This window comes from Anser anser (assembly GCF_964211835.1).
Source record: "Anser anser genome assembly, chromosome: 1".
NCBI lineage: Eukaryota > Metazoa > Chordata > Aves > Anseriformes > Anatidae > Anser > Anser anser.
This window is the reverse complement of record NC_139720.1, coordinates 103843861-103866870: the sequence shown is the minus strand read 5'-3', so window position 1 is coordinate 103866870 and position 23010 is coordinate 103843861. Positions and strand designations below refer to the sequence as shown.

Here is a 23010-nt window from a genome sequence, read left to right as displayed (position 1 = left end):
GGCATAGGAGAACCAGAATGAAAAGAGACATTACAAACGCACCAATTAGGGGAAAAGCTTCAGTGTACCTTATCAGACATGAAAGAATCCAGCTACGAGACCACAACTGATAAGAAACCTGCCTTTGTTAGTTCTGCAGCTCACAGAACTACCTGCCTCAAAGCACACTGAAGTGCAGCTGTAGCCTAAAAAATGACTATGGCAGCCTCATGCAATGGCACGGAGACCGCGAAGTCAGACTTGGAGAAAAAGAACAAACCAACTGCCGCTGAGAAATCAAGACTGGGATTTTCCTGCTTTTGAAAAGGAGTTCCTATATTAAAAGCACAGCCAGCATCCCTGTCTTAGACTCCTGAGAGTTTCAGGGACGGGTTCATACAGTTACAGGTCCTGTTTGAAAGCAAGGGGAGACCCACGGCAGAGATAATTCGTGTGTAAACTGTGCTTCTGTGGGCGGTCAGAGGTGGGACCGTCAATTCCCCTGGGCTGCATTTACTCCTTTATCAGGTGTATTACAACAGATAGAACAGGCTGCCGAGAGCCTGCGTGGAAACTCAGCGCTTCACTTCCCCCCCACCCGGCGCTGACAGGGCTGCGCCTTCGCGCCCACCCCCCCCGGCCGGCCACCGTCCCGCCGTGACGTGCGCAAAGGGGGGGGGGGGGGGGGGGGCGCAACCACCCTTCGGCGCATGCGCGCGCCTCCTCCCGCAGGCCGGCCGAACCCGCCCCGAGTCCGAGGACTGGACCGGAAGCCGCAGTCCGCGGACAGGAAGTGACCTCTCCGCCGCCCGCCCCTCTCTTGCAGGCGTCCGCGCGGCCCTTTGTGAGTCACTTGACTGACGGGCGCCAGCCGGCCAATAGCAGCTCCCGGGTGGGCGCGCGAGCCAATCAGGGCCGAGCTGCGGGCCGCCCTCGCCCCGCCCGCCATGGGTGCGCGCTGAGGAACGAAGGCGCCAGCGGGCGCGCGCGAGGGGCGGGGCGGGGCAGGGCAGGGCGCGCGCCGGGCGCCCCCGAGTCTCCCCTCAGCCCCTGAGGCGGCCGGGCCGGGCCCAGGGCCGCATCCGCAGCGCACGTTCCCGGGCGGGCCCCAGCACGGGGCGGGGCGGGGCCGCCGGGCGCTGCCAGCGGGGGCTCCGCGCGCTCTTAAGGTGGCGCCGCGGAGGGGCAGGCCCAGGTGGGGGCCGGGGGCGGAGCCGAGCCTGCAGGGAGGGGACCCGCGAGCAGAGCGGGGCTGCTGCGCGGGCCGAAGCGGGCGGCGAGAGCCCGTCGGGAGGGGGCGGCTGCTGGAGCCGCGGCGTCTGCGTGCGAAGGGGTGAACGCGGTGCAGGGTGCACGGCGCCTTTAGCAGCCGAGGCCCTAGGCACGCGTTTAAAACGCCCTGCTTTAAGCCCCCGAGTCTCGGCTCTTAATTACCCTGGGCGTCATTACACGTTAGTACGCAGAAAGTGCTCAAAAATATTTTTATACGGCGCTACAAGAAATGATTCAGGGCCCAGAACACTGGCAAGAAAAATAAACTTACGTATACGTACTGAAATACAGACACATCAAATGTTTTCCTGGGTAAGAAATAAAGATGTAGTTCTGGAAGAAAAAAAAAGTAAATTTGAGGGAAAAATATGTCAGGCTACCTGTACGTTATGCTAGGTTGCAGAGATGCGTGCTTGTCGCACGCGGAAGGAACAAACCTTTAGTCAGGATGTGGAAGAATTCCTTCCCAAATGCCACGAGTTTCGGTGTCCTAACTGCCAAAAAACAAAGCCACCTCCTACACCTTCCTGGATACCAGAAGCCCCAGCTGCCCCCTACCCATCTGTCAAAATTCGTAGCTTTGCCTAAATAAACATTGACAATTCAGTCATGTACAAAACCAGTGGCATCTTGAAAAAATGGGAGGATGAAATACATTGAATGTAATGTAAAAATAAGTTGCATGATGACTAGTTTACTCTTTTTTCATGTCCCCATCTGCTATCCCCTATCTTCTACTTAGCTTGCAGAGGCTTTGGGATGGGTCATTCTGTTCTCAGAATACTAAATGTGACAATGGGGTCACGATCCATTATCTTCTATGTATTTCTGCAACACATAGCTGCCTCTCAAAGCCCCTTTTTGCATTTAATAGCATTTTTATATTTATGTCCTTTCATGTAGCAGAGTAAGTCAATTACATCAGATCGTTGTTGTCTGTAAAAAACAGAATATTTCAGATGTTAACTTGTGGGAGAAGACAGTGGACACACACAGGAAAAATAAATGGGGAATACACATGGGATACCTGAAACATGTTGAGTCCAACTGCAGTTTTCCAACGCTTCTGCAGTTGGCTGTAAATCAAACAACGTGCAGTTACCACTCGCTGGTTCCTCCCAGCATAATGATGCCCCTGTCATGTCTCTCAGCAGAGTGATGAGCCTATGCACAACGTGGACACAAATCCTCACAAGAGGGGGACTGGAGGACTTGGTGTGGGAATAGCAGGGAGGAACAAAGACCATGCACCCCAAAGAGAAATCCTAAGAAGAGGTAGAAAGCCAAGGGAGTAGGAGCTGAGGTGCTTACCCAGAACTGGAGCAAGATTGGGGAACAACGAGAATGGGGCAGAGCTCTGTCGTGGCCTGCAGAGGTGAGGGCGAAGACATGGATGTTATCCCTTGGTAATGAATGCGAACACTGTAATGGGATCTGTAATGAGAGAATAATGTGTGTAAAGGGACAGGGAATCATCCTTGGCAGAGAGAAGAGTAGATAACAGCACAGGGAAAAGCGCTCCCGCCAGAGCTGCTGGCATAGAAGCAGAACAAAGGTTTGGTATGGGAGAAGAGGGCACAAACTTCCTGAGAGAGTGGACATCAAGTGTTAATTCTTGGTACTTCCTGAAATGAAGGCATGGGAGTTTGGCACAGATTTTGACCTGTTGAAGGAATGCAAAGAGTCTCTGGTAGATACAAGAAAAAACTAAGCCCTGAAAAAGTAGCAAGTCTTACAACAGCGGCTGAGCCATCAGAACAGTTTTCATATTACAGTTCACAGAAGAAAAAAATAAGAAATTTACTCAGAAAATAAATGTATTTCACCCCCCATTGTATTTCACATCCTAAGCTCCAAGTTCCGTAGCAGTGGTACTGCTTGGAGGGATGCAAATATGAAGCTCGCCGTGGAAAGAAGAGATTGTCAAAGACAGGGAGCCCTCCAGATGACTGGCAGGGAACCTGTGGCTATTACACGTTTGTGCATTTCAGATTTCCATGCAGTAGCGGTCAGCCTACAGCACTGGCCTCACACTCAGGGGGATCTCATACACTGGCTCTTCCTTCTCCCATGCACGTTTTGGAGTATTTGATCTATTATCTAAGTCACTTCACTGGGCAGTCCCCTGTCGTGTTCTGACATCATGGACGGTCCGTGTCTCCAAAACCAGCCTTGCAGCATACCAACACGAGACTCACAATTTTCAGCCAACTGGGTGGAAGTGAGACAACACGGTGTGCAGCTCACAGGGATCTCTGCACCGACTCGGCTGATTATAACGTGTTAGGGGGGGACAGCTGTAAAGACTACGGAGGAAAGGCCTCGTTAAGATCTGGCGACGTTGCTGCGATAGGTTGCGGACAAACGCATGGCGTGAAGGAAGATCAGCAGGGACGGAGATCCTGAACCGGGGGCGGGAGGGCCGGAGCACGGCACAGCGCTGACACGACAGGTAGGGGCGCCCTGCCGTGCCGTGCCGTGCCGGGCAGGGGGCTGCAGGCAGAGGGGCTGGCGGCCATTTGGGAGCGGTGCCAGGCGGAGGAGGGGGGGGGGTGGGGGTGCGCCTGCTGCCGGGCTCGGCCCCGGGCCTCCCCGGCCGCTCTCCCCGCTGCGCCCCCCGGGCGTGGGCCCGCGCCCCCCGCCCGCCGGCGCCTCCTTAACCCGCGGAGGCGGGGGCGGCCGCGGCCGGGGGGAGCCGGAGGAGGCGGAGCGGCGGCCGGGGAGGAGCCGGGGCCTGCAGCGGAGCCGCAGCCAGGAGCAGCAGTCGCGGGAGCGGTGGGGCCTGGAGGGACTCAGCGCCGCCCGGCCGGCCCCCCCCCTCACCCCCACCCCCTCCCCGCCCCGGCACCGGAGCCCGGGGAGCCCCCGGGAGCGACAGCCGAGGCCCGGCAGACGGCGGCGGAGGAGGCGGCCGCTCAGCCCCGCGGCCCGCCGCGGCCTCCCGCGGTAGCCGGGCCCGGGCGAGAGGAGCTGGGGCCTGGGGGGGGAAGCCCGGGCACGGAGCTCCGGACGGCTGGGGTGGGGGGACCCCCGCGGCCTGCCGGGGGCACGGAGAGCCGCCCCGCCGCCGGGAGGGAGGCAGCCCGCTAGGGAGCCCCGCGCCGGCGGGGGGCACCCCGGCAGGCCCTCGCCCCCCCCCGCCCCCACCGCCTCGCCCGCCGGCCGAGGGCGGACCCACCGCCCGCAGAGCCCTTCCGACCCCGCCGGCCGCCCGCGGGGGGCTTCGCGCTCGCCCCCGGGCCCGCTAACCAGCCGGGGGCAGGCAGAGGGCCCGGCATCGAGCCCCGGAAAGCTGTCGAGAGGCGGTGGGAAAGAGCCTCCTGGAGCGACTTCCATGCTTATTTAGGGGAGAGGCGTCCTCAGCCCCCCGGCTTCTGAGGGTCGCAGGAATAACCCTTAGCGCCTCCTCACCCCCTGCTGCGTATCTCCCGGGTGAGGAAATTCCTCCCCCGAGCAGGGGAGACGGCCCTTAACCGGCTCCTTCCCAGAGCAGGGAGCCTCCACAGAAGAAACCCCGTGTGCCCAAGGGAGGCAGTTCCCAAAACAGAAATAAGCAGAAGCCCCCGATGCTTATCTAGTAGTTTTAATTATTTATATCTGCTTGGTAGACGGCAGAGAAAGCACAGGCAAATTTAGATACTCTTCTTCCCTTTTCCAGTTGCTGTTAGCCACTGGAGATAAAGGCAATTTGCAATACTGACCTGATCCTCCTTCCTCCCAAGGAAGATCCCTCATTCCCTAACCCCAAGAGGGTTTTCTCCAAGTATTCTCTGCAAGGAGAGACGACACACCTCCCAACTGCAGGGAAAGAGACAGATATCCCTGATAATATCCGCAGAATTAGCAAGAATTATTTCACAGAAAGTGGTCCCGCCACCCCTAAGGACAAGGTGCACCTACAGGAAAGAGAAGAGACTTCCAGGTAGGGAGATTATTTGAGATAAATTTTCCCAATCTGACAGACGGCAAGGAGAAGAAAAGGCTGTCTCCCAGGGGAACACCCCTTTAGGTTTTAGCTGCCAAAAGGGAGAGAGGATCTCCATCCAGGGATAAACCCAGCAGTTTTAGGGGGGTGACAGTCCCAGGCAGATTGTTATAATACTCAAGATTCTGATTTAATCTGCAATCCCCACGCCCTCGAAATATTTCTTGAAGAAGCACTTGGAATAACTGACAGCAACATTCTGAGGATGGGTCTCAGAGAAGTGTGAAGAGCAGCACCCCAGAAACCAGCACTGAAGATAATCCACCTCCCTCCAGAAGAATCTTCCAGTCAGAGTGAGTGACCGCATTATATCACCTCCCTATTCCTATCTGTCCTTCTCTTTTGCCTTCTATCTTTGTTTTCCACGTCTCTTCTCTCACCGTATCTACTTTCCTTTTAATCTTTTTTCTCTCCTTTTGTTTCTGAACCTTTTCCAAACCTTCTTATGGCAGTCTTTCTCCGTCTCTGTCATTTAGCGGTCTTGTACACTGTGTGTAATTGATCTGATTTATTTTCTCGCTATTTAGTTTATTGGAGACCTTAACCCTAATTAATTGTAAGAAACCTCACTGTCCTCTCCCTTCTATTTTATTGCACTGGTGTATTATTCCTAGGCTCAGCCTTCCACATCTCTGGTGTGGAGTGAATTTCTTCCATTCAGGGGTCATTGAGAAGGATAATAATACTGGCCAAAAAGTATTGAGGAGATACAGACGGAGATTTGTAGTGCTGGTGCCCAAGGATGCATCCATGGGGCTGGAATGGCAGGTGGTCTCCTTGAGTGCCCTCTTATGCAAATAACGGTGGGAATAAAATCATCGTGGGATGCAGACCTTCCTGTGCTTGGGATCCGAACGTACAGATCCCGGTGCTAGCACCCAGAGACGCGTGTCCTGCTGTACCTCGGGGCTGTGGAGTGAATGCTGGTACGAGTGCCCTTGAGAGTGGGTTCTGTTGTGCTTAGGGGCCTAGGAATGAAAATCATGGTAGTGCTAGCGGAACCTGCTCTGAAAGCCAGAAGAAGCTGTTCTGTTGCTACCAGTCTTCATGTGTGTTTTACCCTGTGCTCACGTGAATGGTAACGCTGGTGCGGTCGTGAGCCAAGCTGTCTGCTTTCTGTAGACGAGACGGTTAATTTCCAGCCTCAGATGAGTATTCTGATGCTAACGTGATTTCCTGAGAAATCGAGTCCAAGGGAGACTTCATTTCCAACGAAGTCAAAGCAGATTCCTGTAGCAGAAGAATCAAACCTAAGGGTATCTCACCTGAGATACTCCTGTTTGTGTTCTCCATCGAGGCAGCAGTGAGGAAATCCAAGATCAAAGGGCCCTTGACCAGGACAGGAAGCCTCGCAGCATGCGTTTCAGAGAACAGTGAACAGGGAGACCCTGAAGAAAGAACGTGGCCAGTAAGATCAGGCAGAGGATGCCTCCAGGGTCCTCCAAAACGATTCCCCATTTCTGCAGAGAATTTTGACAGTTAGCCGTAGCTCGAGAAGGTGCTTCTTGCTGAGGGGAGACTGAATCAAGAAGTGATGTATATTCAGAGTACTGTTAGATGCCCTCCTACCTGTTGCCCTACAGTTATGCAATCAGCCTGTTTTGAGTACAGTGTTATCTAGCGCAAGAGAAGAGATAACTCAGGCATTTTGTCCTTTGTACAGTCAAGGGGGTAACTGACTTTTCATGCTCTAGAGGTTAAATTCAAGGGGGTAGCTAACTTTTCATGCTTTAGAGGTTAATTTACCTTGCTCTACCCCCATCCTCACAGTAATGACTTGACATTTTTCAAGTGCTTTTGGCTCTGATGGATGCCAGGGCACTTTACAGAATATATATGCCAGCCTTACACAATTTTGCTTTCCTACAATGATTATTTTTTTGTGTGTGTATATTTATATATTTGTATATATTTCCCTTGGTTATTATGATTTTTTTTAGTTTGCATCAGAGCTTTTTTCGTGACAGACATCCAGGGCTGAAACTCCTATGCTGTAGTGTAATTGCTCGCTATTTATTTGTTAATTGCTGACAGTGCAGTCGGTGCTGACTCAGACACACAAAATTAAGACAATCTCTGCTCCAAAGATCTTGTAGTCTAAAATACAACTATACGAAAGCCAGGACATACTGATAAAATCAAGGGAGGGAGTAGTTTTTCTGGGAGCATAGGTTTTCAGTGGTGATGCTGGTATTTACATCAAATGTTTATCACGGACTAAAATGCAGCTTTCTCTGAGGTGGAATACTGCAGCTGTTTTGCATCATTTATTTTATACAGACGTATCCATGAAAGAAAAATGGAGAGTATTACCTTCATAAAAAGTGCGAGGTACTTTATAGGCGCATTTGAATGAAAGTACTATGTCTTTAAGAGTTTACATTAAGAATATTAAACATGAACACCTAAAATTAGACTTCTGAAACCACATTTAGGTACCTAAGTAAATAGCCTAATTCTCCTAAGTGTCCAGGAATGTAGAGTTGACTTAACAGAAGCAATGAAGTCTTCAGCGTACAGAGACACTTAGATGCATGCGTATGGATTTGTAGATTTAAATTTGGTCATTCATCATTCCAAAAGGTGACTTTTAAAGTTGAAGCGGTGTGATTCTGCCCTGCGTGTGCTCCACTCTCATCTGAGAACTTGGGTGTATGTCAAGCCCTAAGGTAAAATGCAATGAGAAGGTCTGGAGAGTTATGTCAAAAGGATTAAATTACTGAAAGGTTAGGAGGTTGTATGAGTGTTTCAGTATATGTTCTGTAAGTTCCTTGGATTTTATCTTGAAATCTGCTTTTGGTTCTGTAGGCAGGCGTCTGGGGTAGAATAAAGAGTCAGACAACTTCAAATGAAACAGAATAAATGATTTTTAAGGAGTTTGGATATCATTTCCCAGTCCAAGATGTGGTTGTGACTACAGTAGTACGTATTTTTTTCAATAAAAATACATCTGAATGCTTACGTCTCCCAGGAAGGTCTTTTCTTATCCCAGAGGTACTGGTATCTTTGCTTACTACGTCCTCCTGTAAATTTCAGCTGACCTTTGTAGTGGGAGATTCGGTCTGCATCGCAGTCTGGATCTTTGGCCCTTCAAGTGTCAGAAAGGAAGTATGGCTAATGGCAACTGTGATATGGACAGCTGTCCCTCAAGAGCAGGGCTGAGATGATTATCTCATTTTACACAGCTGTCAGACAGGAATTACATCTCTGTCATTAGCAACCAGAAGATGAAATGCTTTTGGACTCATTTTTCCATTTGCTTTTCCCAACTTTGGGATTGTAACCAATGACTTGAAAACAGAACCCCCTGTGTTCCGTGGTACTTCATTTGCAGAAACTGTTGCCATGTGATGCTTCGGAATTGAAACTTTAATTAAATAATAATAATAAAAAAATTTTTCTAGCACTTCCGGAAGACAACTTTGAAAATGAGGGTAGCGTCCAGGTTGATGGACAGCCTAAAATTGTTATTTCCAAAATGTCTGAATTCTCCAGATGAGTTAATTCTGAAGCCTAAAGAAAGGCAGTTGAACCCCTGTTTTGCTGGCTGCTGTACTTGTTATTTTAGCAAGAATATCCCATTTGTGTTCAACTGCAAAATGCTTATCCTCTTTGTAGGGTTTAATATTGATACTTGCTACCTATTGCGCTATTGATGTGTCCTCCTTCTGAGGTATATATGATGAACATAAAAATCCGTAGCGTACTTTTACTCTGCCCTTAGTTTTTCCGTGCTTAAAGGCAGCCTGTGAGTGTATGTTACTGAGAGAGGGCAAGCATGCTGCAGGACGTTTTCACAATTAATGAACTGCAAAATTTTCACTTTACATTTGAAAAGGAACGTGCGAAATTCTGGGAATGTTTCAGAATTCAGAGACCTCACAACAGAGTGTGGGACCCGTTTACAGTTGTGACCTGTGGTGCTTTGCCAATATTTGGACTAGGCAGTTGTTTTATCCTTCAGTCTTTGACCTGCTCCATCCTCTACCCCATCCTAATACTAACCTTTGAGTCGGTGCCTTAAAGGTAGAAGACACAGGTTCTGCTAGTTGCTGACCTGGTCAGCTGTTTTCTGAATCCCGTCCCCGGCTTCCTATCTTCATGTCATAGTCAGGTTCTTCTCCTGCACCTTTAAGGCCCAGCGTGTTTCCACCCCATCTACTTTACTTTCACTTCCTCCTACACCCCAGTACTCCTCCCAGTTCTCTCTGTACTGCTCTTTGCATCTCATTTTCCTTACTGTCCGTTTGTCATTCTCTCTTGTGGTCCTGGAAGCCTAAAACGCTTCTTGTCTCTTCAAAGAGCAAGCATTCCATATGCCCTTTCAAAGTTTCTTTACTATCAGGAGTCCTTTCTTAACCCGTTTCACAGATCTTATTATTTATGCACCTGCGTTTCAATCTTTGGCTTTTGTTAGATTACATGCTTACGGATGAAGTTTTCCTTTTTTTTTTTTTTTGGTCAGGGTTTGTATCAGGAAGCATCTTTTTATACAAATATAAAACTTTGTTCATCTGAAAATGTCTAGGTCAACAAAGCTGGGGAATGGCACTTTGTCTCCCATGTTCCTTTCCTGACTGTCCCCTTCCTTTCTTCAGGAATAGCTAGGTTTTATTCGGTTAGAATGAAAAAAAAAACCCATGCATTACAATCTCTAGTTGCTCCCAGCACCTCAGGATCTTGGTTTTGAATTGGTGTGAACAATTTGTGCAAGGCCCAGTACCTCATTTCTGATCTGATCTTTCTAAGCTGGTCGGTTTGCTTGATGTGAAGTCAACAAATAAAGGAATGTGTGTTTTTGTTTGGCCTTTCTAATGTATAACAGAGACTGAGTAATGAGGGAGAGATGAGGAGTGAGAGCTTTTATACCTTGAGGAAAAAGTATTTGCTTTTTCTTTTTTACATTAGCAATTCAAATTTTGTTTATGCTCTTTGCTGTGTAAAGGCTGTGGCTGATTATGAGAAATATATACATACTGTTAAAAGTTCAAATCTGAATAACTGGGAAGGAATCTGAACTTTCTGTTGTCGTAAGTTAAAAAAGGAGCAAAGTTTCTGAATTCTCAGTTTCCCCCCAAAAAATATTAAGTAAAAAAAAAAGTCTCCCTCTCCATCTGTAACTTGCAGACAAAAATGGAAAAACTATTAATTACCTCTGAAATTCCATTTATCTCTACCTGGACAAAGCAGACAAAGTTTCAAGGAGGAAAACTGGTGTGGGAGACTTGTGTTCTCTGCATGGCTCTGCTGCTCCTCTGCTGGCTGACCTTGCGCTGTGTGCTTCTCTTTGCACAGCTTCCTATTTATACTGGAAGAGGGTATCGTTCCTTCATAAGGGTTCTGAAGTATGAGGATGAGAAACACTTTATAAAGGCTGGGTGTTGTTATTGGTGTTCTTCTTCCTGTTGATTACCTTAATTGCAATGTGAAATTGAACTCAAAGCCTCTGTATGCTGCTTTTCTTGGCACTGAGAAGCAGTGAGAGCATGATGCCCCTGTTCATTTTTGTTTCATGGAAGGACCCGCAAAGCCAAAACTGAAGGGTGACAGATCCCGTACCATGTCTGCAGCCTAGAATTGTTTTTAAAGTTGACTTAAGTATAGATATTCTGACTCCCTTGAAGAGTCTCCTTCTAAGATCTCTAATGACCTTTTCTTGGCCAGGTCTCAGGGTCTGTATTCCATCTTCATCCTTCTTGGCTTCCCTGCTGTTTTTGACACTTGATCGTGCCCAGTCTTGAAATCTTGTCCTCCCTTGACTTTTGTGTCTGTATTTTCCTGGTTTCCCTCCTGCTGTTCTAGTTATTTATTCAGTTACTTCTGTACTAGGCCACTTACCTTCCTCCGTTTATTTTTTCATAAGTTAGACACACAGACCCACTTCTGGCATGCTCTCCTGGCTTTTTTTCACTTTCCTCATGCCAGTAATATTACATTATGCATCTCAGCATACCACCTTAATGTCTTTTTTTTTTTTTTAATGATTTGCTGATAGTTTAAAATTGCTGAGACCAGGATGAAACTCCAGAAATCTCCCTTGAGATTTCCCTTTGTTTCCTGCTTTCCTCTGTTGCAATCTTCCACAGTCGGACCGTAGTTGGACATGGTTTTCTCCGAATCGCGCTATTCTTTTTACACTTACAATATAAGACCTCATCCTCCAATTTCGTGGCCGTAATCTGCTGCTTCTTTCTTAGTTGTCTCTTTGGGTAACCCTTATGCTTTCTGTTTTGCTTACCATCTCAGTTACTGCTCTCTCTTCTTCCTGGCCTCTGACAACTCTCTTACTTTCCCTGAGTCTTGTCAAAAAGACAGTTGCTGAAGCAAACCTCCTGGCAATTTTAATCAAAACGTTGCCACCTCTCCTCCCCCTCAGTTCTGTCCACTGGCTATCATGCACCACGTAAGGTCACAGCTTCTCGTACCTCCTCTGAGGAGCCTTCCGCATTTATGTTTCTCCCCTATCTGTTTCTGACTTTTATTGTATTGTCCTTTGCTCTCCAGCAACACAGGCATGACATTGTGCTTTTCCATTTCTTGCGTGATCATCCCTTCGCATTCTTCCTCAGCTGACTCATACCTTGATACATATAGGAAAATTGCCAGCCAATAGAGGCAAGACAAACTGGAGGTTACTTATTTACATATTTGAAAATTATTCAAAAGGCCTTACTGATACTCAGATGTAGCTGGGTTATTACATGTGTCCTCCTCTCCCAGGCTGCTTCTGTGAACGGGACTGATTACGAGAGTAAATAAAGATAGTCATAAGCAAAGACACATCTCGGAGACTGGGAAGGTCGGAGTTGGAGCAGAAAACATTTATTCAGAATAGCAAGGTAGTAACTGTGGTAAGCGTGCCTGTGGAAGAACATGGCTTCTTTATGTATCTGTAACAGGCTGAACAGGAGGTTTAGTTTGACGATGACACACAGGAAGTAGCACTTTGCAGGTAGGATGCAGAATGCCAAGTAGCAATAATAGCATTTTAAGCTAGCAGAAACAGTTAATGGGTGTACATCCCTTCTCCTGTGGTATGTGGAATCCTTTTGACTTTCACACTTGCTATAAATCTTTAAAAGTTGTGCACCTGGCTGGAGGCTGTCAGATGTCTCCTGGAAGACTGTTCAATCACATTAGTTCAAATTAACAGCTAACAAAAAAGTGAAAAAGAATTATGTTTAAAGTTGTGCTTGAGACCTAGTTTGTGAACTTTACACAGTGTTACATGATTCATCTGATCAATCTACAACTTAAATTTCATCTGTACTTTGCTTCCAAACAAGTTTTTCTGCAGTGCTTTGGTAATCCCAACTCTGGGAGCATTTGCTGTGCCAGGTGGTATTCCACTAATCTGTACTTGATACCAGTTTCCTTATTCTCTAAGAATTCAATACAAAGTTGGTGCTCGATACCCATTTTCTCAAGAGGCTCAGAGTGGGTTGTGGCTTGTTTCAGCAGCTATTGCAGAATTCATATGGACTAATGTCTTTTTCAGTGGTTCAGATTTTAGTGTACAGATTCTGGCCACTTGCAGTCGGATTTTCATTTTTTACTGACAGATCCATTTTTTAATGTGAATAAGAACACACTTTTTTATTTACAAGTGCATGTTGCATTTTTTTAACCTGGGTTTTTCTAGCTGTCTTTGCAATGATGTGAAGATCTTCTGAACAAGATACTTTGCATGCTGATCTACTTCTGATTGTCTCTAATTTCAGAGACAATCTGTGTGTCATATCAGCGTTTGCATATCCTGTACTGAAGCTTTACTACGGGATATGATTCTGATAGGCAGCTAAAATTGAAATCCTTCTTTTCAAACTAGGTGCTTCCATGAAGCTGGGGGAAAATACCTTCTCTTAAATATGGTTTATCTACCTCAGGCTTCTGGGTTTCCAAGGGAAACCTTTGTTCCAGATATGTGCTCATAAATTTAAACTATTTCCAGAAACAATACCCAATACCTTTTTCAGTGTAGGACTAATTGTTCTGTTAATATTCTTAAAGTTAATGCCAAAGATTTCTCCTGCCTTCTTGGCATGTGTTTAGAATTGTGCTCCTATTTCCAATGGTAAGATGTTGCGTAGTGGTTCTGAAGGTGGAGGGATGTTGTAGAGATCCTTCTGCTGTGGTGATGTATTTTCATTGTGCTGCTTCAGATTTACTTGGTTTGCTTTTTACTTTTTTTTTTTTAATAGTGGGACATTAGGCTTATTATTAGAATAAATCTTTTATGATGGTCTTACTACAAATAAAGTAACTTTTAGCTCAGAAGTATTTTAAGCATGCCACTATTCTCAATATCATTTGCTGTTTCTTTTAACAGGTGTTACTTATTCCCCACTCTCACAGCACCATAAATAAGCACACTAATCTTAACTTTGAACACATTTTCAGACTGTCTGAGGGGTTTCTGCAATGCTTGCTGAGTGTTTCTCTGCATTTCTACAGCATGTTTATATAGCAAATGACAAAAGTCTTTTGACTAGTTGGTCTTACTATTGAAATTTGGATCAAACTGTTTGATCCTACCCTTTTATGCCTGTAAAGACACTGTTTCCCTTGATGTGATATTTTGGATGTTGGCTGTAATGCTATCTATTGATAAGTTTAAATATGCAGGTCAAGTTTTGTAAACTGTATCTTTCTGCCAGTTTTGTACAAAGCTAATACATAGTAACTTTAGGAATTGGATCCTTATGCACTTCTAGCACATGGGTTTTGGTGACTTTAAAGTTGCTACAAATCTTCTTGTTTCAGTTGTACCAAGACTACATTCACAGACAGGGCTGTTCATTCAATAAATTCAAAATATAAAATCATTCCTTGCGCATGCATCTTTCCAAAAAAAAAAAAAAGGGAATCAAAAGGTATTATTTCAAAAAATTGTACTGTTTTGACATTCATTTAATGGGTAGCTATTATGAAAACAATTTTTTTTATTTTTATTCCCTTCTCTCAGAGTTAGTATGAACCTTATGTTGTTGAGATTTGTTTGTTAAAGGAAAACCATAGGTATAAAACAATATAATTGTAACAAAACAATTAGTTCAGTGATTTATAGTGAGCTATACATGATCCAAAAGTTTTCATCTTCCTCTGATGCTGATGTTTCAGCACCATCTTAGTTTGTGTTGGAACTTTTAGCAAATTTTCAGTTCAGGATGTCCTAATTATTGTATTACATGTAATCTTTTACGTGAAAAAGCACTGAACATTCAAAGCCATTCAGTCTTGCACACTAAATGGTTTTGAGTAGGGGGGCATAGAGTCAGATAACTGTGACATGGACAGGCACAGAGTATGACAGTTCATATTCATATAGCTGTGTGCTTTTAGATGATAGTAACTTCCTTTGGTTGAAGTCTTCTTTTTTTTTCCTTCGTAGTTCATGAGTAGTGTGAACTGTGCATACTCTATTACCACACCTCCAGTCCAATAATTTATTGGGAATAAATTATTAGCTTATTAGTTTAATTACTGTATTAGTTTATTTTTTGTGCTGGTGATACTGCTCCCGAAGAAGGGAAGGGTGGTTCTAGGGTATGATGATTACTGTTACCTCTTTGCCACAGGGACTGCTTTTCCTCCTTTTATATGGTACTGCAAACAGAAGTGTACTTTCTAACTGCAATGCTTTTATTTTTGCCAGCAAAAATACAACCCCTGGGTTTTTGCGTGCAAAAATACAACCTCCTACAACAACACAACCCCTGCCAGTCTTTGCAGGTTCAGTTTCATTTATGAACAACCATAGAATGATTTGGGTTGGAAGAGACCCTAAAGATCATCCAGGTCCAACCCCCTGCCATGGGCAGGGACACCTCCCACCAGACCAGGCTGCTCAAAGCCCCATCCAGCCTGGCCTTGAACACCTCCAGGGATGGGGCATCCACAGCTTCTCTGGGCAACCTGTGCCAGTGCTTCACCACCCTCTGAGTGAAGAATTTATTCCTTGTATCTAACCTAAATCTCCTCTCTTTTAGCTTAAAGTCATTCCCCCTTGTCCTGTCACTCCACCCCCTGACAGAGTCCCTCCCCAGCTCTCCTGTAGGCCCCCTTCAGGTACTGGCAGGCCGCTCTAAGGTCTCCCTGGAGCCTTCTCTGCTCCAGGCTGAACAACCCCAACTCCCTCACCCTGTCTTCATAGCAGGGGTGCTCCAGCCCCTTGATAATCTCCAGCTCCTTGATAACCTTAATAAAGTACATCAATTTTTTTTGTCAAAGTAGAAGCTATTTTCTCATGCATTCTCATGTGTTACTTTCTTCCTTAGTTTCTGAGGCAGTTTAGTCTAATTGGCATCCTGCTCACCTTTCTGTTTCAGTGGTCAAGTTGTTCTTTTCTTTTTTTTTTTTTGCATGATGATGTTTATTTGTTTGCTAAATACCCCAGAAGTGACGTTTATGTCGGACTATATTAGATGGATGCTGTCAGCACTGGATCTGTGCTTCAGGCACCTAAATAGAAGTGATCTTATCTTTACAGGTGTTCTGCAGCAATGTGTCTCACTGCTTGGTAGTCTGTTTTGTGTATCTTCCTTCTCAAAGTTTATGTTGAGAAAATTAGGTTGAGTCTCCTTCGAGTGTTTCACCAGCAGTGTTTCATTGGATTAGAATAGCAGGAGGAAGAAAAATAAAGCAACAGTGGAAGTAAATTTGGAAAGTAAAACTACAGATTTATTGTAGAATATGCATTAGCTATAGGCTGTGTGCGGTGTAGTTTCATTCACTGCTTCACTCTCTGCTGAATGGACAGCCTTTGGGCCCTGCCTTACAGAATATTCCAGGTTATAAATGTTAATTGATCGCATACAGTATGCCCCTCAGAGTGTTGTTCCTCACTTTTCACACATTTCTTCAGTTCCTGATATATAAGGAGTAGTGGTACAAGGTAAGGGCTGACTGGCTGAGAACAAGCATTTGCAAAACAGCAGGGTAGGCAAAGTACAGATTTCTTCAGTCCAGCAGCAGGTACAGTACAACCTGATAGACAGAAAGCTGGCTTACGATTTCAACCTGAGGTTCAATTTGTTAGCTGCAGATACTCAGGGTAAGGCAGTAGCTTTCCTGGAACGCTGCAGTGAAGTGTTACTAGTCCCAAGGGAATTAATGGTTATTAACAGGTATTCTGTGCTAGGATTTTCTTTAATACGTTTTCCTTATGAATCAGACAGATTCTTGTGTATTTAACTGTAGATCTGAGTTGGTGCTTGGCTGTCGCTTTTATATCTCTGATCTGTCTTGACTTGGTGTTGTACTGGAACTAGTTAGTACTTAAGGAATGAAGACCGTGCAGTCAATTTCCAGCTGTTGATGGTGCTTATGACTGGCTACCTTACAGCTGTTTTTTAAAGTCAATCAAATATATAAACTGATAACATTTACTTCTGTACATTCAAAATGGGAGATTATGAATTCTGGTCTTTGACTTTCTTTTTATTTCTTTGAAGTTAAATCCGTCTTGCTAATATGGTAGGATTTTTTTAAACACCCTTGATTCTAGTTCAGTATGTTTGTTATTCACTAGTTCTTTTTTTTTTTTTTTTTTCCCTCTCATTGAGTGGGATTATAAAACAGGAGTTTGCAAGAAGAATTGTCGGGCAATGAACTGGGAAGGGAAAGATGAAAGAACCATCAGCTGCTGAAGTTTGGCTGTAGTGGTGTTATACTGTACCATTAAGTAGTGTCAAGCTGGTGTACGGCTCAGATCAGATAAATGAAAATATGCAGCACAAATTATAGCAAGTACTATTGTTATAGTAATTTAGTAACAAATTACACCAAATTATTTTTGTATCAACATTGTTCTGGAATTGCCACCTTACCTGAGGGTTTGGCTGTGCATGAATATTATAGATCCTTTATTGCCAGGATACAGATTTATAATTCCGGTAATATGTTAAAGTTTAAGCTTGGAAAAACAATCTTATTCCACTGCTTTGAAATATCACAGGTGATTGTTGTCTGTCTAAAAGTCTTTCTGTTCAGAATTACTGTCTAGTGTGTGTATTCTTAAAGAGCTGCTGTATTTTACTGAGAAGTAATTGTTTCAATACAGTTGATTAGTGCATATGCATACATATATTCATATACATATATATTTAATTATATAGATATTTAATGTTTAAGGATTTTGTTTTCTTGTTAAAGTGTTTTATAAACCAGGGAATGAAAAAAAAAAAAGTCAGATTCTTAGTGTGAAAGTAATGGGACCCAATTCTAATCTTGCTTGCCTCCCTGACAAATGTTTTACACGAATACAGTAATGCTTGTATATTTGATAGTGGGTATGTTGCATATCAGCTTTGCGTTTTACTTCATAGCCAATGAAGTAGAGCTAAATGCTCTGCTGACATAAGCTGGGAAAATCTGAATCTCTGTGAAAACTGCAGTGTTTTCTGTTGTTTCTTATTTTTTTTTTCCTTTCATTTTGGTATCTCAATCTGTTATAGGCTTTAGTAACTTCATTTTCTTGGTATGTGTTTGTCTTTAAAAAAAGGGGTGTTAGCTGTAACTTGTAACTATTTTGCTTTTGATTTGTATTGTTAGCACAACTGATATTTCTTGATTGCTTAATGCATATGATAAGATGTGTTCTCTGATCGCATTGTGAAAAATTGAAATTTATATGAGGCACACTTAGAAAATTCAACCTTCATCTGACATTAGTTCATGTTTGTTTCCTCCCAAGTTGATCAAAATAATACTTTTTAGTGAGGGCTGTCCAAGTAGAGTTACCATGCAAGTCTAGCTGTGTTTCAGTTCGATGTCAGCAGTCTCAGCAGTCTTTGTCCGTGTGCCCAAAGCTGTATAAAAATATATTGTTGCTTTATCCTTGTATGATTTGGAAAGGAATAATGCTGCGTTCTGTTTTTTAAAAATGCCTGAGATTGGCTCTTCTTGGTTGAACGGATCTATGTTCAATAAGCAATAACTTTAGCAGGCTACATAATGAATGTAAAGCCTTTTGCAGCTCTCATCACTTAGCTGCAGAGCAAGTAGTCATCGCCGTCATCTGTGATACTGTGGCAGATGAGTAGATAGATAAGGTAGTAGCAGTTGGGCTTTTCCTTTCCTCCACAGGCAGAAAAATGTTTCCACCCACTACAGATACTGTAGTGGTGCAATTTTACTTTTCAATCCATGCAGGCACTGGAGCGTGAGCGGTAACGTTAGCTGTGCCATTAGGAGGTGTTTTCTCAGCCCCGTGTGCTGGAGCAGCTGCTTGTGGAGGTTGAGGGCTGGGTTTTGTTGGTGTGCTGTGTAGGTGGCCGAGGCCTGGAAGGTGTCGTGCGCACATGAAAATGTGCCTGAAAATGAAAGGTTTAGTGTGTAGGAACATGTTGGGAGTGTAGACTTTTTGCATTCTTCTGTACTGTGAGAGCACATCAGTGCAGAAGCGTGAGGTGGGTCAAAAACTGGCCAAATGGCTGGACCTTGAAGGTAGTGGTCAGTGGTGCAAAGTCTGGTTGGAGACCAGCAGCTGCCAGTGAACCTCAGAAGGCAATGCTGGGTGCAGTCCTGTTTAACATTTTAATTAATGATCTGGGTGAGGTGGTGATGACACAAAACTGGGGGGAGTGGTTGACTCACCAGCGGGCTGCACTGCCATCCAGAGGGATCTTGACAGGTTGGAGAGGTGGGCTGACAAGAATCTCATGAAGTTCAACAATGAAAAGTGCAAAGTCCTCCATCTAGGGAGGAACAACCCCAGGCACTGGTACATACTGGGGGCCGCTCAGATGGAAAGCATCTCTGCTGAAAAGGACCTAGGAATCCTGGTAGACACCAAGTTGAATATGAGTCAACCATATGTCAGTGCTGCTAAGAAGGCTAATGGCTTTCTTGGCTGCATTAGGCAAAGTACCACCAGCAGGTCAAGAGAGGTGATCCTTCCCCTCCACCCAGCACTGGTGAGGCCACACCTGGAGCACTGTGTCCATTTCTGGGCTTCCCAAAACAAGAGAAACATGTGAATACTAGAAGGAGTCCAACAGAGGGCTACCAAGATGATCAAGGGACTGAGTACCCCTCCTATGGGGAGAGGCCAAGAGACCTGTGACTGTTCAGCCTGGAGAAGAGGAGGCTCAGGGGGATCTTAGCAATGTCTATAAATACCTGATGGAAGGGTGCAAAGGAGGTGGAGCCAGGCTCTTTTCAGTGGTGCCCAGTGCCAGGATATGAGGCAGTCAGCACAAACCGAAAGGCAGGAAGTTCCCTCTAAACATCAGGAAACACTTTGCCACTGTGCAGGTGATGGAGCACTGGCACAGGTTGCCCAGAGAGGCGGTGGAGTCTCCCTCCTTGGAGATCTTCAAAGGCCACCTGGACGTGGTCCTGGGCAGTGTGCTCTGGGTGTCCCTGCTTGAGCAGTGGTGTTGGACCAGATGGCCTCCAGAGGTCCCTTCCAGTCCTAACCATTCAGTGATTCTGTGTAATGCATATGGTTGTGGGGGAAGCATGGGGAGCTTCTGTGTCAAAATGCTGGGTGCATCCATACTGTGTTATTGTAAAATACCTATTTTTAGAACGAGTGTCTATTATACTCTACCAGAGTATTATATCATACTCTGCATGAGTACTCAGATATTCTAATGAATGAATATCTATTTGCGTGTCTCCCTTTCTCATCTGATCTGCTCAGATGAGTGATGGACTTGTGTGGGGGGTGTTGACTGGTGAATCTTTCCTATGCAGTGCGTGCTCATGCTAGTCTGTTCTCTCTCATATGTAGGCACATAGTTGATTTGTTACATGAGCATGTACAAAAGCGTGTGCATGTCTTTAGGCATTTAACTTTTCTATGTATTAGCAAGCTATGGGGTGGTGTCATCTAATTCTCTACAGAGATTAATTTCCAAAATGAAAGATGCAGAACTTGCAGCCCAGCAGTGCAGGTTGTGACCATGGAAACTATCTCAGTCCAAACGATAATGATGCTTCTCATTGCAAGTAAAAATAATGATCTTTATGATGCCCTGACTACTCCAAAAGGCAGCATATAAGCTTTTTGTACTGTGTACAAGTTCATCCATGTTTCTGCTATTAAATATTTTATTCCTATAAAATATTTAAGTAGGAAACCCTGGGTACAAGTGCTAGTTATGTTGGACAGGTGCGTTTTAATTCTTTTTTTGGGGGGTGGGGGGGGAATATGCAATATTTATGAAAAGAAAGATCCTGAGTCTGTTTCTACCCTGTGGCAAGCTTGTAGTGTGAGCTTGGATAAGTCCTTTTTTCTTGTGTCTCAGATTTGGGCAAAATATTTGCTTGTTATTTCGTGAATTCAGCAAAATTTAACACAATCAAAATTGTATGTATATTTAGGAAAAATGGGTTATGGTAGGCAAAGCTTTAACTATTACAAGCTTTATATAGTCTGTTCCACCTCGACATGGTAGATGTAATTATCTATATATAGTATTATGCATGATCTTGGTGTTTTAAAATGAGATATGTAATCCTAGCCCTAAGGAATAGGATTAATTATAATGTCACCTGATGCAAAAAGAGAGAGTGGGCCTTAGAGAGAAATTAATTTCTCCCCAAATTAAGATAGTCACAGTCCTGACTTTTCCAGATGATCCTAATTAGATCATTAGATCAATTGTGGTTTGGATATGGTGTGAATGATTGAGTATTCCCTTTTAGCCATGATCCTCCTCTTACATGACATAACAAACCTACTGTATTACAGCTAATCTTGGTGAAGGTCTCAAGGTTATATTACTTAGGTAGTAAAGGAATGAATGTGATATAGCTGCTGAAGAAGGTCCACGTCCTTTGAATAGATCTTGGTTCTTTATCTGAGAACAGTTGGGATGCTCTGGATAAGGCTGTCCTAGCAAAGTTATTGTCAGTGCTGTCCTCGCAAGAATGGTCCTCCTGGAGATGTAGTGGTAGGCCTTTTTGGATGATTATATCTGTCTGTGAATAACGTATACGAAGTAGGATGATCTTCACTCAGGTATTTTGTGATAGGGGAAGAAGTAGAGAAGGGGAATGCAAATGGATATTTCTGTTCTTACGGTTTACCTTGTTTGTGTATCAGGAGTTTTCATTCTGCTTTTCGGTCTTCTCACAGATACACCTGCTTCCAGCATCATGGCCTCTGACCTGGAAAGCAGCCTCACCTCCATTGACTGGCTCCCACAGCTTACTTTAAGAGCTACTATTGAAAAACTAGGGGGTTCCTCACAAGCGGGACCTCCAGGGGCTGCCCGAAAGTGTCCTCCAGGCTCACCAACTGATCCCAATGCTACTCTCAGTAAGGATGAGGCTGCAGTGCATCAAGATGGGAAGCCACGTTACAGCTATGCCACTCTGATCACGTATGCAATCAACTCATCGCCTGCCAAGAAGATGACACTTAGTGAGATCTATCGTTGGATCTGTGACAATTTTCCCTACTACAAAAACGCTGGTATTGGTTGGAAGGTAAGGACTTCCATAGCTAAAGTGCCCTTTCTGTCTAATAAATGGACGTTATTTTCTTAGTTCTGTGCCAAATATGCTCACTGAGCAAAATCAAGAGAAACAGATGTGAAATTAAATTGACCATTTGGAAGAAATGAAGAGAGATGGAGGTCCCATTTTTTCTGAGATTTTTGTTGCGTGTATGTGGTGGCCCTTAAGAAGAATCCTGGGGAAAAGAGGGAGGAAAATCACCACAAAAAAACAACACCAACAAAAAGAACCCACAAAACCCACGTTACTACCAGTCTCTGCATCACGCTGATACTATTTTCACTGTACCTTTTGTATTTGTATAGGTGGTTCAGCCCCAGTTACTCAGCCTATTCTATTCCTCTCCTTTCCTAAGCTTCTGTTCTGCTGCATGGTGGGTATATGTAGTGAGGTTTGGCTTTTGAGTATACGCTACCCTTCTGTTTTCTCCTTTACCCACTCCTGAGCATACACAGAAGGCTGTACCTTTTTGTTGTAGCACTTACCTGTATCTCTCAATTTCTCTTCAGAACTCTATTCGTCATAACCTCTCTCTGAATAAGTGTTTTCGAAAAGTGCCTCGACCGAGGGATGATCCTGGGAAGGTAAGAAATCTGCATGCTCCTGGGCAAGACATTTTAAACTGCAAGGAATAAGCAGGGGTTGCTCTTTCTAACTCATGACTGGAATTTGAAACCTAAAGTGCAGGCAGAAATGGAAGCAGTAGCAAGATTTACTGCAGTGCTTGGCTACAGAAGCATTTGCTTAAAGGGAACCTGTAAAGGGGCCTGAATGGTTTTAGCACTTCTTTTTCTTATCTGTGATCTTCTGTTAACTATAAACATAATGGAAAAAGGACTAAATAGGGCTGAGCATACTTTTTTAGTTTTGTTTCTTCTTCATCTTTACGATGTGGGTCTGGTCCAACCTGTTCTATTATGAAAGGCTTTAGTGGCTGGTGGTGGATGGCAGGATTATGACATGACTTCATAGGTTTCATGGAGGCAAGATCCAGAGAAGTGAGAGCAGAATTACTTACGCAGACTGCAGACAATTTGGCATTGGGGAAAAAAATGTCATGATCAGGTAGTTCAGATCTGTAGATACCTGTAGATATCAGTTACAAGTATAAGTTAAGAATTTAGTAATTTGTTGTGTTAGTAAAGGCTGATAAAGCTCTGTTAGTATGTAATAATTGTAAAGGAGAATTGATAGCAAAACCAAGACATGGCAAGCAGATATTGTTACTTTTACAAAACAAACAAGCAGAAGAAGGTGGGGATGAGAAACTATGCAATTAGACAGAAAGCTTTTATTTTATTTAT

General features: G+C 44.5%; 1 protein-coding gene across 2 annotated transcripts in view; it reads left to right on the top strand.

Moving 5' to 3' along the window:
• Positions 1-3957: 3957 nt before the first annotated feature.
• Positions 3958-23010, top strand: part of FOXJ2 (forkhead box J2) — a 32834-nt gene continuing 13781 nt past the window's right edge. The window contains exons 1-3 of one of the 2 annotated variants that reach the window (XM_083801642.1): positions 3958-5529; positions 21324-21676; positions 22216-22290. In XM_083801642.1, coding sequence (XP_083657768.1) covers positions 21344-21676; positions 22216-22290 — 408 coding nt within the window. In that variant the 5' untranslated portion in view covers positions 3958-5529; positions 21324-21343. The remainder of the gene's footprint in view (positions 5530-21323; positions 21677-22215; positions 22291-23010) is intronic. The other variant, XM_083801641.1, reaches the window with a different exon arrangement.